The 25243-nt window shown below is 38.0% G+C and overlaps 2 protein-coding genes and 1 non-coding gene across 3 annotated transcripts; 2 read left to right on the forward strand and 1 right to left on the reverse strand.

The window, feature by feature from the left end:
* Positions 1-486: 486 nt before the first annotated feature.
* LOC131335074 (serine/threonine-protein kinase PBL34-like) lies at positions 487-8723 on the reverse strand. Its single transcript, XM_058370258.1, has 6 exons — positions 7779-8723; positions 5481-5818; positions 5239-5374; positions 4320-4456; positions 4113-4236; positions 487-1356 (listed from the first exon to the last, which is right to left on the reverse strand). Exons 1-6 carry the CDS (start codon positions 7960-7962, stop codon positions 836-838), a joined length of 1440 nt encoding a protein of 479 aa, XP_058226241.1. The 5' UTR covers positions 7963-8723; the 3' UTR covers positions 487-835.
* On the forward strand, positions 3169-3276 carry LOC131299342 (small nucleolar RNA snoR100). The gene has a single exon (XR_009190727.1). It is a non-coding gene; the product is annotated as a small nucleolar RNA snoR100 (small nucleolar RNA).
* Positions 8724-9439: 716 nt separating the features above from the next.
* Positions 9440-20587, forward strand: LOC131335077 (F-box/LRR-repeat protein At5g02910-like). The gene is made up of 4 exons (XM_058370262.1): positions 9440-9715; positions 10202-10874; positions 16073-16249; positions 20002-20587. The coding sequence occupies exons 2-4, from the start codon at positions 10317-10319 to the stop codon at positions 20320-20322; spliced, it is 1056 nt and encodes a 351-aa protein (XP_058226245.1). The 5' UTR covers positions 9440-9715; positions 10202-10316; the 3' UTR covers positions 20323-20587.
* Positions 20588-25243: the final 4656 nt, after the last annotated feature.

The raw sequence follows: 25243 nt of genomic DNA on the forward strand, positions 1-25243 counted from the left end.
GATTGAGCATGAAAATATTCTAGTATTTTTTATCTTATTAATGGCGCTAACTTTCAAAATTGAACAAACAACGTGGGCGAGAGGAGTAACAGATAGAAAGCCCAAAAAATAAAAATCATTCCACCCTCATTTTACTGTCATTCTTTCCTTCGATTCTCATTTATCCAGACGACAATGGTTTTGGAGAACGGCTCCAACAGTTTCAAAATGCACAAAAAACTAGTAAAATTGTGGATCCCTCGTTACCACTAGGAGCAGGAGTGGCGTAAAACCCACAAGGAGCGGGAGTGGCATAAAACCCACCAACGACGGGTTGATTGGAAAATACACTTTTAACCTGCCCTTCTGGACCATATCCATGGCTACAACAGTACCAAAACGCACAAAACTACATTGTGAATCCCGTGTTACCACTAGGAGCAGGAGTGAAGTAAAAAACATAGACTAAAGTCAATCTCCATGTGGGTCACTATTGACAGATCAAAATGCAGGCACAACAGTAGAAACATGTACTGTATTATGAAGTTCTCTCCTGTGAAACTTGACAATTTATCAAAGACAGGAGCATCAGAAGTTAAGTCTAAGCTCAAATCGAAACAGTTATAAGCCCAAAGAGTGGCTTCATCATTCCCTACTAACACATCATATCGCTGTACCGAAATGCAAATCCTCCAACGTCTTTCCCTTTCTGGAAACGCAAACCACCATTAACATCAAGACCCATATTCTGGAAATCCTCAGCTTCCCAAAATGACGTTGTTCCTTGACACATAACATACGGTAAAGAAGAAACTGGATAAAAAGAAAGGATGACTGGAACTCATTATTGTGGTTGTCAGATAATAGGCTTTGGTGACCGGTGAGAATAATTACGGTGATAAGGAGAAACATGCGGCCCATTTGGTATGGATAGACTCCGGGTTGGTTGCCCATTCTTCAGTAGCCCTTCCGACTGCAATTTAAGACTACCATTTCTAGCATTTGGGTTGAACCGCCCAGCCCGTTCAGCTTGCAAAGCCTGGAAGTGGGGTGAGGAACAAGCCATGTCCTTGAGGTCAGATAAAGGCTTTAGGATTTCAACAACTTCGCTCATCAGAGGTCTGGATTTTGGGTCACGGTAAAGGCAACAAGAAGCCAATTGGGCTGCCTTCTGAGCACCTTTAATTGAGAATCGACCTTCAAGGCGAGGATCTATTAGTCTATAGAACCTTCTCCTCTCTCCCAGACATGGTCGAGCCCATTCTACCAAGTTATGCTCCCCATTGGGACGGTTTTTGTCCATGGATCTTCGGCCCGTCAACATTTCAAGAAGAACAACCCCAAAGCTGTAGACATCACTCTTTGATGTCAGATGTCCTGGCACAAAATATAAGACAATATATAGATCAGCCTGAATTCCACAATTTGAGAAAGAAGGGAGATGGACTAATTTCAAAGCTCTAAGATGTGACGGCCATGGAACTAATGTGCTTTTGGATCAGGCTATTATCTCCAGAGTTCGTAGTGAAAAATTGACCTAGTGCTCATTACAAAGCTTCCAAGCTCTCAAATTTTTCATGCTAGTTTTTTTTTATTGGCAAATTAGTCATGCTATTCAACACAAAACTTGATCTTCGAACATTTGAACAGCGAGATATTGCAGATCACAAGCTAAGCTTCCACAAATCAAGTGGCAACTGTGATGACAAGAAATTAACTACTCCAGTTACTTCTAATGCAAGACAACCAAGCAGAAGAATAAAGTAGAAAACAAACTACGGCAATCACACCCAAGGGAATAGTGCCCTGAAAGAGAAAACCCAAGGCATCTGAGCCTAGGAGAGAACAGGCACCCATGCCAATACAATTACCAAAATGGTCAGGCCATCACAATTACCAAAATGGTTATTCATTCTATCACTATCCGTAAGTAGGCTCTTCAACATGCTAACAAAAAGTTGAAAAAGGAAAAGACAATAATTGCCAACGTAACAACATTCCATAAGATTTAGGTATTGCTCAAATAGCAACAAAATCGTTAAATAAGTACTTACAGGACCGAACACAAATGACCCATCAATTGGTCAAATTCCTAGCCGTGCTTTCAGACCTAATTTTTTTCTAAACGTTGCTTTTTACTTACAGAATTTTCTACTTTCTTTTGTTGAAATACTAGAAGCCTATCACTCACAACATGAGTGCTCACTAGTGCGAAAGCATAAGGAACTCATAGGGTTTGTGGTGGTTGAGTCAAGAGGTGTTGTGCATGAGAGCAATTTGAAGTGGTTACAATGAGGAGCAGGTTTTGAACACATTGAAGGATTCTGTTCAAAATAAAAACATATAGAATGATTTTTTTTGACCCCACCAAGTGTGAGTCAAGGGACATTATTTTAGACTTCCAGTTGATACCTGGTGCTAGGAGTCAACTAGAGGTAAACGTTAACAAAGGACATCAATCTGCCTCTGGCTTGCCAACGGAAATGTTATGGTATGGATATTTATATAGATATCTACCCATTTTCATACTATACATTTAATATCAGCATGACCCATATCTTACGTAGTTCTTTTAAACATTGCCAGACAAACATGTTTGACGAGAAACACCTTCTTACTTCTTCCCACGCCTATATAGTATTCATGCCATATAAAATAACCTCCACTATATATGCAAAACTTCTACATCCAATCAGCTACATCTATTTCAGCAAGAATCTCTAGTAAAAAGTAAAATCATAATAACTCCATGGTGAGGATTAAGCGAAGGTAAATGGCATTAAAAGTTAAAACCGACTGATTGTTAAGGACAATCTGACTATACTAGCACAGTGCCACAGACTTAGGTCATCGCAATCTCTTAATGGCTCTTAGCTGTCAACCTCCACAAGGCAGGCCCACCAGGAGGAGGGGCAATAAATGTGCAACCATACAACCCATTGGTTTAAGCCCTGACCAATTACTAACAGCGATTTTGAAACAGATGTTGCAACTGAACTGAATAGAGTCGAGTAAATCCTCTTTCCAGAGGGTATCATCTTTCAAATTTTCCAAACAACACTGTGCATAGACTATTTGTGAATTAGCAACACCAGCATTACGAGTTAGATCTAAGACAAAAAGAAATTTTTATTATTTATCTTCACTCTTTATTGCTACCAGATTGTGCATACCGATGCTCTGGACTATCAATGAAGGAAGCATGGTAATGTGCACATAAATTGATTTGGGTCTCTAGGTCTGCCCTCTCTGATGCCATTTGGCTTTGATTTGGGGGCATGGTTTTACAACAAAACGTCCTTGTAGCTTCTCAATTCTTGGAGGTTTAGGGGGGCCACTGTTTTAGTGGTATTCTAAGAGCAGCCACTTTGTGCATATATTGCCAAAGGTTAGGTTTGTCTCCAATCATCCCCCGCCCATACCCTCAATGATTGGGGACTAGATGGGTTATGTTATGTTGTTGTTGTTGTTGTACTCTTTATTGCTACCAGAGATTTTCAATAACTTCCTATTTTTACCAAGACTTAGAATCCAACATTTACAATCAGGAAAAATATTTCTAAATCATAAAGCCTTTTGGCTACATGCTCCAACTCAAAAGGCAGATATTTGGAGCCAACAGCTAGAAGAAAGGAATGCATGTGTTACGACCTTAAACTGAACAATAAAGTTTAGAATGGGTTGATTTACAAGATTGGCTTAAGAGAGAAGGGGAAGCATCATTGTATAGCGATTCAATAATACGTGTAACGAATAGTACACCATAAAATGCAGATTTGGTCTTGTGCTTTAAAATTTCTAGTTCTTTTCCAGCAGAGTACACATTACTAATATGCACAGAGTATTATAAAAGATTTTTAGTTAATTTATGCCTGAAAAGGAACACACTGGTTAGATGCATACAAATAATCTATTTTCAACGGAGAATCCCAGCACAAAGGCCTGATGAACTGAGATGCAGAAACCAGGAGAGAGAGAGAGAGAGAGAGAGAGAGAGAGAGAGAGAGAGAGAGAGAGAGAGAGAGAGAGAGAGAGATGGCTTCAATGATAACCAAATCTAACAATCAAATCACCACTAATAAGGTGAACTAATGAAATGCCAAAAAAGGAAGATATAGTTTAAACATGCTGACCTGTCATCACATACTCCGGGGCTGCATACCCATATGTGCCCATGACCCGAGTAGATACATGTGTTTTATCTCCCTCTGGGCCATCTTTGGCAAGTCCAAAGTCAGAGAGCTTTGCATTGTAGTCCTGGCAAAACAAGTTGTAAAAAGTAATGACACAAAAAAGGATGAGTGTACCCAGTTGTTCTATTGCTTATTGAAGCCACATACCGCATCTAAAAGGATGTTAGAGGTTTTAAAATCACGATATATAACAGGCCTTTCAGCTTCCTCATGAAGAAAAGCAAGACCCTCAGCAGCACCAAGTGCAATTTTCATTCTGGTGGACCAAGGGAGAGGCAAAGACCCTGTCACATTGAACTGGGTTTGTTACCATAGAACAACAAATTTGACATGCTGAATACAATTAGTTAGCTTGTCGGTGTCGTTGATGGTGCGCACCATGTAATGGTTACTTTATGACAAGAGAAAACGGGGTGGAGGGAGGCGGGCAGCTAACAACTAAGGAAAACAAAAGGAGCAACACATTTAATAGTAAGGTACCCTTCTGAGTCAGATTACCAAGCCACATAATATTGGGACAATAAAATGAGCTGAGATTCTGGTCCAGGACCATTGGACCCAGCTTGAAGCCCAAGTGAGAGAGCCCCGTACAAGTATCCGATCAAACTACTTTTGACATGCATGAAGATGCACCTCTCTTAGAGCAGGGAAACCTTCTCCCAATTATATTAATTACCAAAACAACATTGAATGTGTTAAATTGTAAATGTAACAACCTTTTTCAGGGTTAATACTTCAGATTTTATGTTTCACTTTCAGGAAGTCCAGATAAAAAAGGGAACTATAAAGGCTATTTTCCATTTTTAGCAGCATGATCATATTTTTTTAAGAGCAAAATATTGTCGTATGGTTTAATAAGGGAATTGTTATATAGATAACAAAAAATGGAAATGGAGAAAATGATTTTCAAAGAAAACAAGCTCCGAAAATAACATATTTAAGGTACATATTTGAAGGAACATCTTTAAAGGAACATACAAGTTGTTTGAACATAACTAGCAGGAGTCAAACAATGGCAATACAAAATTAAAATATTTATAAAGGACGAGAAAAGGCCGTTACATACTTCTGAAGAGGTGGTTCTCCAAACTTCCACGAGGCATAAACTCATATACAAGCAGCCTTTGGTCATCCTCAATGCAATACCCAATTAATTTAACCAAATTAGGATGAATTAGGTCACCAAGAAAATTAACTTCGGCCTGCAATATGAAAGGTACAAAATAACCATCAAGGATTCAAGTATAATAAGAATGAAGAAAACAAGGACACTAGTCCACCAAAACATGTTCCAAGAAATATTCATACCAGCCATTCCTTGTGACCCTGAAGTCCATCATGATTGAGTGTTTTTACTGCAACTGTAAGCCCTGTTCCTGGTCTCACTGGCGTAGTTCCGCAGTCATTTACCCAACCTTTGAAAACACAACCAAATCCTCCCTCCCCAAGTAGAGACTCAGGTCTGAAATTCCTCGTTGCTGACTTAAGCTCATTGAAAGCAAACTTCCGCAGCTGAGAAGAGATTTTAAGTTCTTCGCCCATTTTGGGAGTAGATGGGGTGCTTTCTTCATTGCTCGTTGTTGAAGATGATACAACTGGAGCAACTGGTTGGTCCTCGCCGGTGTCATTGGTAGATTTACTCTCCACTGTTTTACATGCAAAAACAGAATGTCACGGTTATCTAGTTTGTTAGCTATTGGTTACCATATGCGTACGAGCCATTATTAGATTCCGAATTTTTGACACCATAGTAAATGGTATATCAATGTCAACAAAAAGGTATTAGCAAAATAAATGATATCATAACATAAATGCCTACCTATGAATCATATCCCAGTTCAGGTTTGAGTGTTTGACACATTATCTATTCTGACAATGCAGAATGAGAAATTTATGCGAGGAAAAAAAGAACCTTCGACGATGGCAAAAAATTGTCTTCGATGAGCAACTACCACCAGCCACCCAAAAAAAAAAACTAGCAAGAGCTGTTTCACAAGGTTACTATCAAGTTTCACAAAACGTCATAATTAATGTATCCACAATGTGAGTAAAGCGGTGATGATCTTTTCGTTAAGCATGAAGCATGATGCCTTGCTACTCAGAGAACACATTTTAGTTGTTATCACCATTCCCAACGAAATTTCTTGACTACTACTGAGAATTGTCTACTGCCTTTTAACTTCTACCTCAAGAAACCCAACTTACAACTTCGCAAAACCACATCCCAATTCCAAAGATACAAGTAAAAACATGGCGCGTCTTAATAAGAAGTCATGCTCTCTCCTCATGCTTCCCACACCCTCACTTTACCGGCGTAGGCCCATTTAATTCTAGACCCATGAGTAGGACATGGGAGCAGTTTTTAAATTACTGCCAACTTACTTGGGAGACTTTTCTTAAGAAAATTCCTGTTTTCCTTGTTTTTAATAGCATTCAATGGGTCGTGAAATTTAATATGGAACCTACGTTGTTTTGATATGGTCCATATGGAGTAGCATTGACTCTGGAAGTTAACCTTGTGTTTTTAGGATTTTCATGGGTCCAACAACTGTCCTCTTGGGGAGAACCAAGGATGGTTCACAGGGGTAGATAAAACCAATATTTGATAGCCGCAAGATCACTCTGTGTACACACACGTGTCGTAGAACGCAAGTGCACAAACACACATGGTTTTCTTCAGGCCGTACATAAGCCTGCCTTTTGGGAAGACAACGTTGGTTTGTTGGGCGGGAATGAAGAGGATAAATCTCGGACGAATTTAAGCCCTCTCTCCAAAAGAAACCAGGTTGGCAATTTAACAAAGAAACAATGGTGGTTTACTGGGTGCGGTCAATACGACAACTCTATGTTGTCTCTCTTTTCTTCTTTAGGTATACCAGCTCATCCTTTTTTTAAGAAGTTATACTCTTCTCCCAACTACTGCCCTTGTCAAACTATTCTCTCCTTTCTCTCTTTGTTCATCTCTCTCCACCTAACTCTTCCCCAATGTCTTCTCTCCTCTTGCTACACTCACATATCCAATCCTCGCTGAATGCCTTCTTCTTTTTTCCTATTAAAACACCCAGGCTACGATTATATCAATTAATAGAACATTAACACATTTCCATGTTATAAACATACTCTGCCATCTTATTTTCCTCCTTTTAAAAAAAAGGTAAGCCAATTCAATTTCCTCCCCTTTGATAATACTCTATCTAAGAATTCAATGATCTATATATCACCCGGTTTTGAAATTCCTGTAGGTTCAATGTCTTACCTCAAGAAATATTGCAAAAATGATTGCTATCAAGCATGCATTTCAATGAACAGAATAATTAAGAAGCGAATATTTATGAACACACGAAAAAGGTAAATGGTTGAATCTCAGATCAATTTATGGAATCAAACTGAACGTATACTTGAACATGCACAAATCCAATGTCATCGATGCCTGATAAAGTCGAGAAAATGTCCATTTAAACACAGCAACATGCGACAATTCAGTAATATCATCCAATAGACAATAATACCGACAAATTCACATGTAAAAAAAGATCAGCATGCACCAGGGATTAAACTGAAGTCCATAAACGCATATTTTTCAAGTAAAATGGTTCAAGAGAATACCATCTTGTGTGCCACTGCCACTTATAGAACTATCTACTTTGGATCCTGATGGCATGCACTTCCCCAAGAACCGGAATTTAAACCAACACCCGGTCTCCACCACATCATCATCTTTCTTCTTCCTCATCTTTGGTTTCTCCACACCCCAAATACCCACCTTAACAGCATCAGAATCCAACCCCATTTTCCCCACAAACCCTAGAGTTAAATCCCCATAATCCGCACAAAAACCTCAAACACCAAAAGGACTTCTCCGAAACAAACTTACCCAAATCCTTATAAAACAAAACACTCACCCAAATCCTACGATTCAACACACTGAAAAAAGAAAATCACAGAACCAGCAGAGGGGATTCCCTTATCTATAACTCAACAAAGAGATGATCAAAGGCATCAAACAACACAAAACACCAAAGAGAGTATTCGAAACACAAGAATCTCTCAAACCCACATGAGAAATGTGAATCAGCGAAGTGGGTATCTATCAGATCACAAAAAAAAAAGGGCATGAAACTCGAAACCCACAACGCAGACTAGTGTATCACTCCTACATTGGTCTGATTTGCATCTTAGAGTCCTGGAAATGGCACAGAATCAAGCCAGAGAATCTGAAGGGTCCAGAGTCGAAAATGTAGTCCGACTTACAAACCCTTCAGCAAATACGTACGTATAACAAGGTGTAAACGTATATACGCATATACTCTCACACCAAAAGCCAGTAAGTCTCAGTAACTATACATTAGTATGAGCCTGTAAAGAATGTCCGAATATGATCCCCTACAGGAAAGGGTTTGGGGAGAAAGAGACGAGGACAGTGGCTGTTTTCTAGTTCCGAGGCCAAAGAAGACAACAGTCAAATGGTGTTAGAGAGAGAGAGAGAGAGAGAGAGAGAGAGAGAGAATGTGTGTCGTAGAGAGAGAAACGTGCGTTTTGCGTGAAAAGGAGCGAGAGAAGGGATGCTCCGGATGGATAATGGAGGAAAAGGTGAGAGGGACGGGGCGGTGACGGATGCGGCGGTGAATGGAGCGATGCGATTGGATACGAAAGTCGGGATTGGGTGGATATGGGCCCCCCTATCCGGCGTCCGTCAAAAAAGTTTAGACTTTCTTCCGAAAGAACAGTGAACCGGTCTTAGTGGGGTCCACGTTCTTTTTTTCTTCCCCGAGTTGGAGGCCCACCGCTTTATTATATTTCCCGATAAAGGGGCCCACAAGCTTGACGGGCCTCATGGTTATTGGGCTCGGGCTGGGTAGTGTGCCCGGCCCATTTATGTAGGCCCATGTCTTCAGACAAATTGAAAACTTTTACCAATACGATTAGTCTTCTCTCCATGCCACCACCATCGTTCCCCTTCCCCCCTCCACTTTATTTTTCAAAAAAACAGGAGGCAAAATAGGTAAAAATAATATATATTACTGTACAATGGATGAAATTACAATTATTTACTATAGTTTTTTTTTTATCTGCTATTTACTACTCCATAGGTTTTCATATAGATTTTATACATTTGTATTCTTTTAGATTATTTATAAAAGCTTTACGGCCTAATTCGGTTAATCTACGATTTCAAAATAAAAGTTCGTTGACTGATCCATATCTTATGATTTCTAAGTTTTGAATTCATATCCAAACTATTAACTCACGGACCAATTCTATCCGGTTCGAACCGATTTCACGTTTCACCGAATTCAGTTTGGTTATTCTCCTAGCTTGTGAAAGTGAAACCCTCCTTTCCTTGTTCAATTCTCACTGGGGAAAAAGGGGCCGTCAATCCAAGGCGCGGCAAAGAAACCGATAATCACTCAGGCTCAACTCGAACCCGCGATTCCAACCTCCGCCGTCGCCGGAACGGAGCCTGCAGGAATCGTGGTGGCCGAAACGGACGATGAGTCGCAGAAGAACGAAAACTCCCCTGTACTCCGGCGTCGATCGTATCAGTGAGTTACCTGACCCCATACTCGTCCATATCCTGTCCCTCTTGCCAATTAAACAAGCCATCAGAACTGAATTCTTGTCGACACGATGGAAATCCCTTTGGACTTGCACCCCAACCCTAATTTTCCGTGAATTTTCTTGTGGTCCCGACTGCCTCGCCCAAAATTCCGACGGAGATATAGATTACGATTGCGACGAAGAAAAATGCAGCCGATTCGAAGAAGTCAAGTTCGTTACCTTTGTTGACAAAACCCTAAGTTTATCCAACTGTTCTAGGGTACAAAATTGGGAGTTTCTTTCGGATACAAACCCTCTTTTGCTTCCAATGTCGATTCGTGGTCTCAATTCGCGGCAGGGAAGGGAACGGAGGAGGTTCACTTCGAATTCCACGACGGAGAGTATCCGTTGGACACGAAGGATCGTTACGAGTTGCCACAGCATTTGTACACGAATTCGTCGTTCCGAGAATTGCGTTTTGTTCGATGCAGGGTAAGCCCCAAAGGAGATATCGGGTGGAGATCACTGGGGAAACTGTCGATTGGTGATGTGAAGTTGAGCGATGATTTGGTGCAGAAGATACTGTCGGGTTGTCCTGCGTTGGAGATGTTGGAATTGTATCGCTATGATGGCTTCAGTCGTTTGAATATCAATAATGCCAGTTTGAAGAAGCTTATCCTGAGAAAATTTGTGGGTCGGACGTATGAAGAAGATGAAGCTTATGGTGAAGATGATCCTGCAGTAGATGAAGCTGATGGTGAAGATAATCCTCAAGTAGATGAAGCTAATGGTGAAGATGATCCTCAAGTAGATGAAGCTGATGGTCCTGAAGTAGATGAAGCTGATGGTGAAGATGATCCTGAAGTCGCGGACTGGCAACATGGCCCTGAAGAAGATGAAGCTGACGGCGAGCATGACCGTGTAGGGTTGGTGATTTCGGCTCCTTATCTCCAGACATTGGAGATTTCTGGTCGTGCACCGAGGAATTGTCGGCTGTTGGACTTATCGTCTTTGGTTTATGCTAAACTTGCCTGTAAATTGATCAGTGATGGAGGTGATGTAGAGGATGTAGAGGATTTTGAGAGGATCCAAGCAGAGTTTAGAGGACTTTTGTCGAGCTTTGTTCATCTGAAGAGTCTTGCAGTAGGTGAATGGGCATTGCAGGTTAGTATCTTGATTTTTTTCCCATTGTCATTCAATTCTACAAACTAATTGTTTTATCATTTCCCCTTCAAAAGATACCAAACAGACGGTAGAATTGATGTCATATGATGGTTGAGTTTATGTAACTCTTCAGCAGAATTACACTATTCTTTGTCTATGCATTCATTTAAATCATTTCCTGAAGTCATCGATGTTGTGTGTTTTTCTTGAATTAGAAGGGTATAGCAAAAACCATTATTCTACGGCACGGCTAGCACCCATATGTAGAGCTGGGCAACAGACACGAAGCATGATAACACGACACGAACCGGACACAAAGTTAGCGGGTTAGGGTTGAACATTTCTGACACGAAAATGACACAATTCAAGAACACAAATTTTAAATGGGTTGGGTTCGGGTTGAACTCGCGAGACACGAAATTGACACGACCAACACGGTTACTAATCTGGGTCAGCCATTAACACTATCATATATATATATAGTCCCCTTTTTATAAGGACTACCTTATTTTAATAAAATGCGGACCTCTCTTTCCCGATCGAATTTCGATGATCCGAGACGCTCAATGTGTTCAGAACGTGATTTTACGGATACCCGCGAGAAATCAGAAAAAAAAAAAACCGGGAATGGCTTCATCTGAGCAGTTTTTGTTTGTTTTTTATCTAACGGTTCAAATAACAACTGCTTAAATCAAGCCCTTCCCGGTCTTTTTTTTTGCCGATTTCTGTGAGCGGAACGTGATTTTAAGGTACTCGCGAGAAATCAGCAAAAAAAAATGATAAGGAAAGGCTTGATCCATAACAGTTTTTTATTGAACGGTTCAGTAAAAAACTGCTCGAATCAAGCCCTTCCCGATTATTTTTTTGCTGATTTTTTGCGGGTACCTTTAAAATCACGTTCTGCACACTTTGAGCGGCTTGGATCGTTGCAATTCGATCGGGAAAGGGGAGTCCCGCACCGTAAGGCCGTAAGGGATCCCTCATTGGATCCGGACTATATATATATATATATATGGGCGGTTCCGGGGACACTTAAAAAAATACTTCATAGTTTCCGATCGAATTTTGATGACCCGGGCCGCTCAATGTGATCAGAACGTGATTTTAAGGGTGCCTGCGAGAAATCAGCAAAAAAAAAGACCGGGAAGGGCTTCATCCGAACAGTTTTTTATTGAACGGTCCAATAAAAAACTGTTCAAATCAAGCCCTTCCCGGTTAGTTTTTTTGCCAGTTTCTCGCGGGCACTCTTAAAATTACGTTCTGAACACATTGAGCGGCTCGGATCATCAAAATTTGATCGGGAACTATGAGATTAAGATTTGGAGGTTTTTTTAAGGGTTTTTTTAAGTGTCCCCGGAACCGCCCCGTATATATAATATGGTATATTTGTAATTCTATATAGAGTTAGGCAACGGACACAATAACACGACATGAACCGGACACGAAGTTAACGGGTTAGGGCTGAGCATTTCTGACACGAAAATGACACGATTCGAGAAACACGAATTCTAAATGGGTCGGGTTCGGATTGAGTGGTTTGTGACATGAACCCATCTAACACAACCTGTTACCCAGGTCTACCCATATGGTATCCAACGGATAACACGTACAAATATTGAGTACAACGGAAGCTAGACTATACAATACTCCTTACCGCACATGCATACATACGGGATCCTATGAAGCGCAGATACTTTGAGATGAGAATCGTATTCATGTGGTATTCCATATTGGGTGCCAATACTCATCTCATACTTGTGGATACGTATCCCGAAGTAGAGTGTAAATTCTGTCCGGATGAGCCGGAAAAGGGGGTTTTCTGCCACCTATGAAGCACGGATACTCCGAAACTAGTCACGTACGAGTATCGGATACGCGAGGGATACGGATACGCGCCCGATATGCCCCGATACGTATCGGATACAGCAAATAAGTATCCTGCATTTAAATTAAATATTTTTTATTTCGGATACGTTTCGGATACGCGAGGGATACGTGGGGGATACGGCAGGATATGTTTAGGATACGGCGGGGGTTAAAATGAAATTTTTTAAAGAATCAAGTACAAATTAAAAGGAAAAAATTGTAATAATAGCATCACTAAAAATATAAAACTTGGGAAATTATGCACATCGATAGATCATTCCATGAACCGGTCGATATTTTCCAACCCTAGATCGCTTGAACCTTTGATCACAAGGTTCTCTCTCTGTTTTACTGGTGTGGGTTTCTATTGTTTACATTATATAATAAATTATATCTAATACATACACTGGTCCATCGATATATGTGTATATATATGAAGTATATTATATGCATACCGATTAGTCTATTGCCTACTAATCTGTGTTTTTTTTCTTTTTTACAAAATTCTAATCTTTTGGATGATAAGTTCTTACTCTTTTGAGATTGACATGTACTTCATGCTTGGTATTAGCAATTCAACTACTCTTTTATTTCTTATGACTTCACTTTTATGCCTAGGAGACTAATAATTATAAAAATGTATAATTTATACAGCCGTATCCCCGAAGTATCCGTATCTTATTTTTTTAGGTTTTGACGTATCGCCGTATCCGTATCCGTGCTTCATAGTCTGCCACCCTCGTGAGCCCCCTTTGCACATTTTTTGGTAATCCAAACCATGCATCTTGTAGGGCTTGTAAAGTAATGTATCCATGCAAAAAATCAACTCGTCTGGACATCAATAGGTATGTCAAAAGTTGAGTTTTTAGATTAAAAAATGAACAGTTGTGGACAGTTTAACTTAAAAAATAGTTGACAAATCCAGGCCGTCCATTTTTTCATCTAGAACTCAACTTTTGACATACCAATCGTTGTCCGGACAAGCTGATTTTTTTTGCGTAGATACATTATTTTACAAGCCCTATAAAATGCATGGTTTGGATTACCCAAAAAAATGCGCGAAGGGGGCCCACGAGGGGTGCTGGCGGAAAACCCCCTCTGTCCAGATGATCCGGACAGAATTTAATCTCCCCAAAGTATCCACAATGTTAAAATTTATTTTTGTTTTGAAGTCTTGGGCACTTTTCAGAGGCCCCAGGTCACGGATACATTTTTTTTTTTATGAATGTAAGATTGTGGCTTATCTCACATAGTATTGTAGTAGAATTGTGAGGAATAGAGAAAATAATCGATCATGTTACTTACATTCTAGAGTGAGAAATCTGAATTTTTTTTTCCCTCAATTTTCTTAGGTGTTCCATAAAAGTGAATTTGAATAATTAAACAAGTAACCAAGTAAACTTGTATATGATACTATTGCATAAGAAAATACAATGATCTTATTATTGTTTACTGTTATTATGCGTAATACAATGTTAATTGAAAAACTTAAAAAGTGTTTTTTAATCTAACCTATCCTAGCCATACCCGTTAATCATTTTTTCAGATCTTCCCATATCATTGTATTGAACACGACATAAATATCAAACCAATAAAAGTAAAAGGGACACGCGAGATTTATGTGGTTTGGCCAAAACAGGCCAAGATATGTATTGAACACGACATAAATATCAAACCAATAAAAGTAAAAGGGACACGCGAGATTTATGTGGTTTGGCCAAAACAGGCCAACCTCCACGCGGAAGAGAGATGCACTGTAACAAAGAGGTCACAAATGTGAGACCCAACAATTCCCAAATCCGACCAATACCCGAGCCCAGAAGCTATGCACACTTCGTCCCCCACCTGGTGTCCATGAGCCCCAAATCACATGGGTTCCATGCTCACTGGCACTTTGCATCGCCGTGTTTTCGCCCAGAACCAATGGGCAAACAGTGCTGGCCCCTTCTCTCTATCTTCTCATCTTTCTGCTCTCACTCACTGCTGCACAAAAGCAGCCGAAAGCACTCCACTTTTTATAGGGCTGCGGGAGGCAACTAAATGCCTTGGACCTTTCAAAACTGCCATCTGGATAAAACCCCCCATGCAAATCAGTTACTTCCAAGTTCCAAAAAACATTCTAACACATGCACTATATAGGCTTCTCCCAATGATCCTCGCACTGAAATAACCATTGGAACTCATCTTCATGTATTCACATGGCATAGAGGAATACACAGCATATAATCAAAGCATAAACTAAATTGAAAACTTGAGAATTTGAATCAACCCCAACAATCTCCACCTTGGTGAAAATTCCATGCATACCATTGCCCACCAAACAACCATTGGCCTCGGCAATCCACACATCACGAGCTACCTATAAACAAATCAGTGAACTGGTACGTTCTCATCCTGATTCAAATAACACAACCAAGCTCATGTGTAATAATAAGTAAAACAAGAGACAGTTAACTCCAAAGTAGGGCCTTGAATTGCACTCCAGGAGCAGGAATTTTCCCTCGCATCCAAATGTTCCTTGAATATTATAGGCTTATAGCTGCATGCATCCACTTCCCAGCCACCATTGATCTTAACTGGATGATATGAGCATATCTCTTCTTCCATTTAGACCAAACCACTGTGTGTGATTTTCATGGCTCCAACTAAAAAAAAATGCCTACAGCCTTGGATATCATTCAACCACGAGAGATTTGTATTCCTCTTTAATGGTTTCTTGGGAGAGGTAGATTTACAAACCTCACATTTGGCATTAGATGCACAAAGTGGCTATCCTCTAACAGGGCAATTTTATTTTATTTTATTTTTTTCTGGCTGTGTTTTCGGCACAACCACGACCTATGGTTTTGTTTGGCTGTGTTTTTGGACATTGAACCAATGGTGAACCTCTAACAGGGCGTGTTTTTAATGTTTTTTTGGGACATGTCGCACCGCCCTAATATACCAATAGACTGTAAGAACATCTCTTGGATATTTTTCAGCAATCAACCAAAGATTCACCTGAGCCACGCACCAAGAGCCACACTAAGTATTCCTCGCTCTGCTTGGAGTCATCACGCTCACCTCTCTTCGTTGTCGCTGTCAAAAGCACCACCTGCTCTTACTTTTTCTCCAATGTCCTAAAAGTTCTTCCCTCACTCCCCAACTATCCAATGGATGGCTGGGGAGAAACCTTGGCGTCAATGAATTTTAAAATGGTTTTTGAAGGTTTGCCGAAAACATAATCTCTCTAAAGTTGTACCTGTTAAACAGTATTATAGGTATTCTAATTAGTCGTATCTTGTGGTGTTTTTGTCCTTCCATATCTTGTTTTGGGTCTTTTGACAAGCCAGGTACTACCAATTATGGAAGCAAAAGGCTTGACTTCTCCGTTGTTGAATTGCACATCTCTAACACTCGAGACTTGCCTCACGAATGATGTCTTCCCTGGTGTAGCAAGCATGCTTGGAATTTCACCGAATTTGGAGACTTTGGTCATAACCAAGTTTTTTCCCTCAGGAGGAACTCAGGTTTGTTTTTTAGAGCTCTTTCCTTATTGCCTGATATTATTTCACGACATTTGCAAAGGAGGTCTTCTTTTTATATTCCATTTTTTTAATGTCTTTATCTTATCTGTTAAATCTGGTCAATAATATTTTGTGTTGATCACTATACTTTGTCGGGAGTTCCTCTTTATTGGAAGTGACAAGTGACAACCAACCATTTCTTGAGATTGGAAGTGATTATGTTGAAATTTTTTCCGACATGTTTTTGCCTTAAAATCTCGTTGTAAATGGCATTTGATGCCGATGTTTGAATCATTTTAGTGAGCAGAAGTTGTTCTCACCCTAGTATTCAGGTGTGTTTCTTTAGAGCTCTTTCGTTATTTCCTGATATTTTTTCACGAGATGTGCAAAGGAGGTCTTCCTTATTTATTGCATTTTTAATGTCTTCATCTTATCTGTTAACTAGTGAATACCCGTGCCTGAAGGCACGGCGCAACACATTTTGAAAAAAACTAAAGCTACTGGTCGAACAATGAGTAAAGGGAGGACATGTTGAAAAAAAATGGGTACGAACAAACTAAATTTTGGTGTATGTTGCAGGACAAATAGAGGTGCAAATAATATTCAAGTTTTACACAAATTTTAAAAATCCATAAATCACCCAACATACATAATAAAAATTAATTACTGTCAAACCAAATATATTTTTGTAAAACTTTACCTAATAAATAAAATGTCATTATAAAATTTTCAATGTATTAGAAATACATGTCACATAGCTTCCTATTTTGAGCGATCAGACGGTGGTCACATGGGGTAAATCCCATAAAAAGTGTAGTTTTTAACTCCACTCACATGGGGTAAGTTCCATGCAAGTGTATATCCCATGTAAGAAGACGCTATAAATATATTAAATGAAATTTTGATAAGTCACTTTCTAAGTACATTGAAAATTGAAATACATGCACATATTGGATCATGCTCAGATTCAAGCAGACTGTACCAATTTTATTATAATAACACACCCCGCATGACCAAGAGGCTAGCGGAATTCCTCAAATGTGATCAACTTTTCATATGGTATAAAAATTGTACGCTATGCCAACACACTCTTCAAGTGAAAAGTAGGGATAGCATTAATAACCGTTATGTAATCATAAGAAAAGTAGATTTTTTAGCTATGGACCTAGCAAAAGAAAAATAGGGATAGCATTAGTACCCGATATGATATCCCATCTTCAAAATCGGACATGAAAGTTTCTTTTTAACCAGTTTCGAATTAGTGAGTTCTCCCATTTTCCTTAATTTATTCTTCTTCGTTTCGGATCAAAATAAAATTTCCAAACCAAGTAAAATAAAAGGTTGCACTTATGAATATCAGATACTAAAACTGTAACTCTTGACTGAATCTTAAAAGCATTGATCTTAATATGAAAATTAATACCCTGTGTTTTGCCCCATAGCCTCATAATCTTTGAAGATGATTCAATCATCGATGTAGCAGTAGAGTGTACCCTAACTAAAGAAGCACATTCACGAAACAATTTTGCAACACCACCACAATAAGATAATGCACTTTTGCAAACCCCTCTTTCCTTGAGCCATGGCCAGTTTTACTAAGATCAACTTGCACCCACTCCAACCTTTGTTTTCCTTTAATTTCAACGCGAAAAAACATGAGAGTAGCCATCAGCAACCACAATAAGCGTTAAAATCAATTTTGAAAATCAGCCCCATTAATTTAGAATTGTGTTAGGCCAATTTAGAACTCAACAAAATCCAAATTTGGTACCCCAACTTGTAGCTTATACTATAAAGAGAATGAATTGAGCGAAACTACCTTCTAATGCATGGTACTCACGGGAATGGCCTTAATGGTTTAGATTTCAGCATCACAATAGTTGCAAAAAAATAAAATAGAAAACCCATAAAATCAGAACTTAAAACCAACATAACTTAAAAGTAGGATATTACAGTAAAAGATATAAAAAATTATAAATTGAGTTAAAGAAAGCTAAAGATAAACTCGATTGGGATTTCGCATTTATACTACTAATTTGAAACACCAAAGGAATCCATTTTCATAGTAGCATATACGAAATCACATTCGCTAGATAACCTTAAATATCCGCACAACATGATACTACACTTTTGTAAAACCTGACCATGACCATTAACCAATAATAATAACAATACACAAAAAAATAATTCTAGATTCTCATTCCCAATTTGACTTCATAATTTCTAGAAAACTCAAAAGACCCGAAATTCGAACTTGCAGATTGAATCATGAAGGGAGTGAATTGATTTAAAATACCTAGATCTGGAAGCTTGTAGAAGTGACTCAATTGGTCTTTATGATTCCAGTAAGAACTTAAAAGCAGACTACTTAAGGGGAAACAAATTAATGCAACAAAGTTACACCAATACAAAAAAAAGGGAGCTATCTGTTGAAAGGGAAAAACTTCTAAAGAAAGAGTAAAATAAACTCAAACCTGCAACTATAATAAAATTTTCAGCTGCTGGGAGATCTCAAAACACCAAAACATTGGAAAATCAAATACGAAAACGATAAGAAAATTGCGTTGATTACCAAAATAACAACATGAATAATCGATAATATCGCTATGCTATAGGGCAATACTTCTTTATGAGCTTTCAAAAGTTATCATTTTTTAGGAGAATTGAAGGAGGAAATTCAAATTGTAGGCTAAATTTTGGGATCAATTATTGAACATTTGTCTCCATTACCATATTGCTCTATTTAAAACACTTCCTAATTAGGAGTATAATTTAAGATCAATGGGCAAATTTTTTATCTATAATCTATTTCCTACATTTGCAATGGCCAATTTGGATATAATGTCCTTTTAAGGAAAGACGTGAAAATTCATGAATTCTATTTACTATATAATATCATTGACCCCACCATTAGAATGTAAGGAATGCTTCGAAATTTTTTGTTGAATAAGGTAACAAATAAGATACGTTAAACATGATTCTCCACGCATTAATGGCAATTCAGCCAGCGGTCTTGATTTATGATTCTACCATATTAGGAGATGTTTCCTTTCTATTTACTTTATCTCCTTAATGATTTTACCGTACTAATGTCAATTCAGCCGACCTTCTTGTTCTCTAGTAAAACAAATTCTAGAAATTTAGGATTCTAAAAATAAGGAAAGAAAAATATGCTTGATTGGTTTCCAAATGGCAACGATTATGACAGATATTGTTTTCTTCTTACATCCATGATATATATTATTTAATTCTTAAAAGTAGAAAAAAATTCATGAAATAGGAAAGGTTTCTCAGCCGTAGGATTTATGTATATAAATCCAAGGATTCAAAATAATCAATTGAAAAAGGAAGAAGGATATGTTCAGTCTTCTCCCATATCGGAAACATGTAAAACTTATAAAACCTAAAAGGAATGTTGAATGAAGGGTCCAGATTTATGCACAAAGAAGGATAAATCTAGAGCGTTGGTTGTCTTTTGGATTCAAACACAACTCTGTTTTATTATATAGATGCTTGTCAATGATAATGTGTGTTGATCACTAGAAAGCGGCAATGAACCCTTTCTTGAGATTGGAAGTGATTCTGTTGAAATTTCTTCCGGCTGACATGTTTATGCCGTAAAAATCTGGATGAAAATGGCCTCTGATGTAGCCATTTGGTTCATTTGAGTGAGCATAAGAAGTCCTCCTTTGCTAAACTGCGTTGACACCTATGCATTACGGCATTTTTAATTTCAGTATATTGTGCTTCTGCAGTACTATTGGATTCAACAAGCTAAACTTTGTAACTTCAAAGAAGAGCACTACTGGACCTCACAGAAAAGGATTTTCAAGTGTCTGTCGCGGCACCTCAAAAACGTTGTGTTTGCTGATTCAAGTTGGCTTCAGATGTATGGCTGTGAATCCAACTTCTTCGATCTTGTACAGTTTCTTCTGAAGAACGCGAAGGTGCTGCAAAAGATTATTATCAACACGTCAAGGCTAGAAGATGTAATGCCGAAGGAGTTTTTCCAAGCTTCTAAAAAGATTTTGAGCTTTCCAAGATCCTCTCCCGAGGCAGTAGTTCTGTTTTCCTAGTGATAGACAACTAGAGTAGTTCCACTTCCTATTAATAACATGGTGTTAGTTTTACTTCTCCTCCTCCTTGTAACTACTCTCTTGAATCGTTTCTCGTTTGAAGTGCTTGTCGCCACATCTAAAGACTGAAGATTGTTGGCTTTACCGCAGATAATTTTCTGCTTGCTGTTCCGGAGCTTGTTCTTCCCTTTGGAACAACACTTTCTTATTTGTTCTCAGTAGACTGCTTGATCTTCGCTAAAATAGTTGTTAATATTTGCTCTCACCTGGTGTATCGAGTATTTGAGTCTGCGTATAGAATGACTGGTTGGAATTTGGTATTCAGCTATGGTTGACATTTCTCAAAAGTATAAACTAGTCCAGTAAGGAGGCATTTTCCTTCTCAAGTCCAACAAACAACAAAAACAGAAGGTGTGATTGTAATGTTATACTAAGAATTCCTTCAACAACTCCACTTCGAAAAAGAACCGGAGAAAGCGAAAGAGAAACAAACTAAGAAAGTGAAATATCACGTACACAAATCTAAAATCAGAAAAGGATTTACATCTTCTTGTCGTTTTTTTTCATAGAATGTGGATTATGCACACGATTATAATGTAATTACGATTGAGGATGCGCTCAATCGGAGTGGGAACCGGACTATATGCAGTTCACATTTTGGAGTATGTTATGCAGGTTTACATGGAAGGCTCATAGAGCGTGACCACCGAGCAGATTATCTATGCAAGAAATAAGATTATATTGTTCAAACATCGATCGAATCATATGTAAATTACAAAATAAAGGTTTGAACGGGAGATAATCCTAAGTCCTAAAGTACGCTTATATGTTTCGAGTATGCCAATGTCGTTATCAACCGATTGAAAGATCATTTAACCACTATATATGATTCATTCAACATTAGCGCTTCGATTAACAAAAAAAAAACACGCGGTAGGTATTATCATGACTTTGAAATATTTAATCTTGAATTAGATGGTTTCAAATTTGAGTAGTTGTGTTTTGTAGGCACTAATGTGATTGGAGCAGGCCATGGCCGACCTTTACGAGTCTAAAATTCTCCGACCCGGTCCTGATCTTGACGTTTGGGTTTGTTAATCATTTAATTTCGACGTGCTTCGAAAATTAACTCAGGATGAAAGGAATCAACATCTCTCCAATTTAATTTCAAGGCCAAAATCAGCCAGTGAATAGAATAAGTATTTATTTTTTAAATTAAAGATAATGTATTGTGAGAGAATGATCTGTCTCGTAAAGCAAAAAAATGAGTATTTAAAAAATAAGAACCTTAGCGGAACATGCCCTAACTGGATTATGCCAAAAAGAAGAAGAAGCATAATTGGATAAGTAATCTGCCAATCTGGTGGTCCCAGTGATATTTTTGTAACTTGAAAACACCATGAAAAAAAAGAAGAAGGGAAAATACAAGAAATATTGAAATGTGATCCAAAATTGAGAAGATGTACTAGAAGGAAAAAATATGTGGTGCGATAAAGGTTGATTATGCTGCTAATCACCTTCAATACTTCCATTTAATTTTACTACTAGTTAATTAATTTTTCTGTCATAGTTTACTCATTGTAATCTCGAATCTATATATATGACTATATCTATAGTAGTATACTAGTATTATAATTGTCAAAACATGCACTTTTAATTAGAAAAAATAGTGTTTCAAGGAATCAAATTTAGGGGAGGCCAATGAAATTGGGTATCTTATCTTGTGGTCAACAGCATAATTAATAATAAAATTCTCTCTTCCCCCGGGCTCATACTCTCAAATTATATATATATATATATTTTTTATAGGTATTGGGTTAATAAGATGCATGTTTCATGCTACTTCCATTTTAGAAAAACATCTTCTACGTCAAATAAGAAGTATAGAAATTAACACAACAGACATAACTGTGTCTGGAACTGTTTGATATATGTGGATTAACATGTAGTAAATGGCTTTGAACGCAATTGGTCTGAATTTGTGATAAAAATTTTTTGCAGAAAGGTAATATTGTGTGTAAATTAAACTTTATATAGAAGAGGGGGTACACCCTCTCTTTTTCTTTTTCTTCTCAAAAAAAAAAAAAAGGGGAAGGGGGGATGTACACGTGCCAGCACGTGGATGTCCATATCTTTTATACATTCGCAGGCAACAATATTTAGGTGAACCAAGAAAGCATTCCCCATAATGATAACAAAAGAAAAAGAAAGCATTCCCCATGTGCTGGTTCATGTATTTTCAATGGGTTTTTTTTTATTTTGTTTTTTATTTGCAGGATGTAGGTTGAAATACAGATTTGCACGGGCCAGCAGTGCCTCTCTCAGAGTCGAGAAAAACTTCTTTACGGAGCAATCTATAAACAAAGTTTACGGCTCTCAATCACTCGTCCAAAAATATTTTGGACCATTAATTACCGAAATAGACAGCTAAAATTGCGCGAAACCGTGAATAACTTGTAAATAAGTTCCTCTCCTCATAGTCTAAGTTAAATTCAAATCTCTCTTTCTTCTACCCTGTGAAGCCAACGAGACAATTGTTATTTTAACCAAAGAGATAGATACAGAAAAATGATTGTTGAGTACAATTCAAAACAAATCTAAAGCTCAAGCTCAAGCTCAAGCTCGAGTTCGGCTCGTTTGTAAAGGATCCAAACTCTTAACGAGCAAAGATTGATGCTTTCTGTAAACGAGTCAAGCCTAAATGAGCCGAGTCGAGCTTTAGAGAACTGTCAATTGAGCTCGGCTCGTTCATTAAACAAATCAACCCAAACTTTAACAAGTTGAGAGTTGAGCTGCTCGCAAACAGCTCGGTTCGTGAGTTAATTTTTTGTCTAATATTTTGTTATATTTGTTAAGGAAATAGAATCCCACATTGCTTGGGAGTGGAATGGGTGATCATTTAATAACATCTAGGACCTCTCCACTCATTGCCAATTGGTTTTGAGATGGATATAAAGTTTCCACATGGTATCAGAGCGGGGCCCGTTCCACTCCACATTTTAAAAATTAACAATCCACACCCCACGATGACAGACTAGCAAAAAGGTTGCACGATGATAGGACCAAAAAGTGGCACGATGACAAACTAGTAAAAAGGCTGCACGATGATAGGACCTAAAAGTGGCCACACATGACAGACCTCAAACGCGGCTGCACGTGAGGGGGGATGTTAAGGAAATGAATCCCACATTGCTTGGGAGTGAAATATGTGATCACTTAATAACATTTGGGACCTCTTCACTCATTGCCAATTGATTTTGAGATGAATATAAAGTTTTCACAATATTATGTTTCTAGCTGGGTTTCTCCATCGCTCATCGCCCTGGGAGTACATAAGTTGTACTTGTGAAATAAAGGTTCGGGTTTTAAGAAAAAGAAATACACGAGTCCCCTAACCTAATTTTCAAGTAATTTATTGGGAGTAGCCGAGTAGTATACTATTTTTCCGGTAAGTAAAAACAAGATTTCATTTTCCTTATTTCTTTTGCAAATTCTCCAAAATATAATCTTTCTTTACTTTTTATTTTCCATAATGAATTTACAACTACAAACCTAGATTTGTGGTTTTGTGTATTCATTAAGCAATAAATAGGAATACATTGGGTATATTAATGGAGCTACATGTGACTGACTACATGTAAGAAATTAAATTCACAGTTTTCGAGAAATACATACTCTAAAAAATTATGTAGCTACATGTCACAATGTATTTTATTACTCCATCCGTCTCAATTTAAGTGTTTCCTACGGTTTTGCGAGCCATTTTCAATTCCTTATATCTCTCAATGTTTGTTGTTAAAAATATGCAATATGAATCTTACTTGATAGATCTCAATTATTTCTGTAAGACAATAATTTAAAAACATAAAACATAATATATGTTGAGATATATAAGCCATTGAAAACGGCACACAGAATCGTAGTGGACACTTAAATTGGGACGGAAGGAGTATATCCATGAATGGGCGATCGCCCAACAAGATTTTTTATAACTCACGTGTCCAAACCAGCTTACATGTACTTTAGCTAATCTAAGGGATCGAACCAATTTCATTGCTCACTTGTGGATGGTCTCAATTAAAGACAGAACAAAAGTATTTATGGATTTGCCACAAAAGAGTTGACAGCACCCGACAAGTTAGAATCCATGTGTCCATCAACTTGATATATACACATGTACTTATACAGTTTATATTAGTACTTGTTAAATTTGTCTAAAACTATTGATGGGCACACGGGCTACATTAGCTGAGCTTATTGATTTCATGAGCTCGAGGATATCCGTAGACCTCATATAAACAAGTCGAGCTCAAGCTCTATAAAACAAATCGATGCAGAGCGCCAAAGCCTCAATTAAATTGAGCTTGACTTGTTTACAGAAGAAGCATAAGATTTTAAATTAAGCTCGTTTATTAAATTAATGAACCAAGACGAATGAGACCTTAATATATTGAGCTGAGCCTCAAGCTGCTCGACTCGATTTGTTTGCTGCCCTTGCATAATAGAGTTTGGGTTTTGACTAAGCCACAGTTTAATATTAATGAATTACAAAAGATATATTTTAATTTGTCTCCCACCATACATTAGCATGTATAGAAATTAATTCTTTCATTTTTAAAAAACAAAAGCACGCATTTTTTGGGGTTTCCTTTTAATATGTTTAGATTATTGTAATTACTATGGTGATTGATTGCGATTGAGGATTTGATTATCCTTCCATAGTTTAGGATTTGACTATGTTTCCATAATTCAGCAGTACTCCACACTTGTATAAATACGAGACCCTATATACATGTAATTTTAATTTAGAAAATTGATTTCTACACTCCCCTAATTGATGCAAACACTCATTTTTCTTCTTTTAGCGGATGAATTTACGAAACAGTCCCTGCATGTATACACTTTTTTACAAATTTCAAGA

This window comes from Rhododendron vialii, chromosome 8a, assembly GCF_030253575.1.
Source record: "Rhododendron vialii isolate Sample 1 chromosome 8a, ASM3025357v1".
Taxonomy (NCBI): Eukaryota; Viridiplantae; Streptophyta; class Magnoliopsida; order Ericales; family Ericaceae; genus Rhododendron; species Rhododendron vialii.

Bases quoted from the DNA above. Each gene is read 5' to 3' on its own strand.
- LOC131335074 (XM_058370258.1), bottom strand. From the start codon at position 7,962: ATGGGGTTGGATTCTGATGCTGTTAAGGTGGGTATTTGGGGTGTGGAG. The intron at 5,375-5,480 runs GTATGAATATTT...TTCATATTGCAG, and splicing joins AGGGTCACAAGGAATGGCTG to GCCGAAGTTAATTTTCTTGG. The intron at 4,457-5,238 runs GTATGTAACGGC...TCAATGTGACAG, and splicing joins GGAGAACCACCTCTTCAGAA to GGTCTTTGCCTCTCCCTTGG.
- LOC131335077 (XM_058370262.1), top strand. From the start codon at position 10,317: ATGTTGGAATTGTATCGCTATGATGGCTTCAGTCGTTTGAATATCAAT. The intron at 10,875-16,072 runs GTTAGTATCTTG...TTGACAAGCCAG, and splicing joins TAGGTGAATGGGCATTGCAG to GTACTACCAATTATGGAAGC. The intron at 16,250-20,001 runs GTTTGTTTTTTA...GTGCTTCTGCAG, and splicing joins TTCCCTCAGGAGGAACTCAG to TACTATTGGATTCAACAAGC.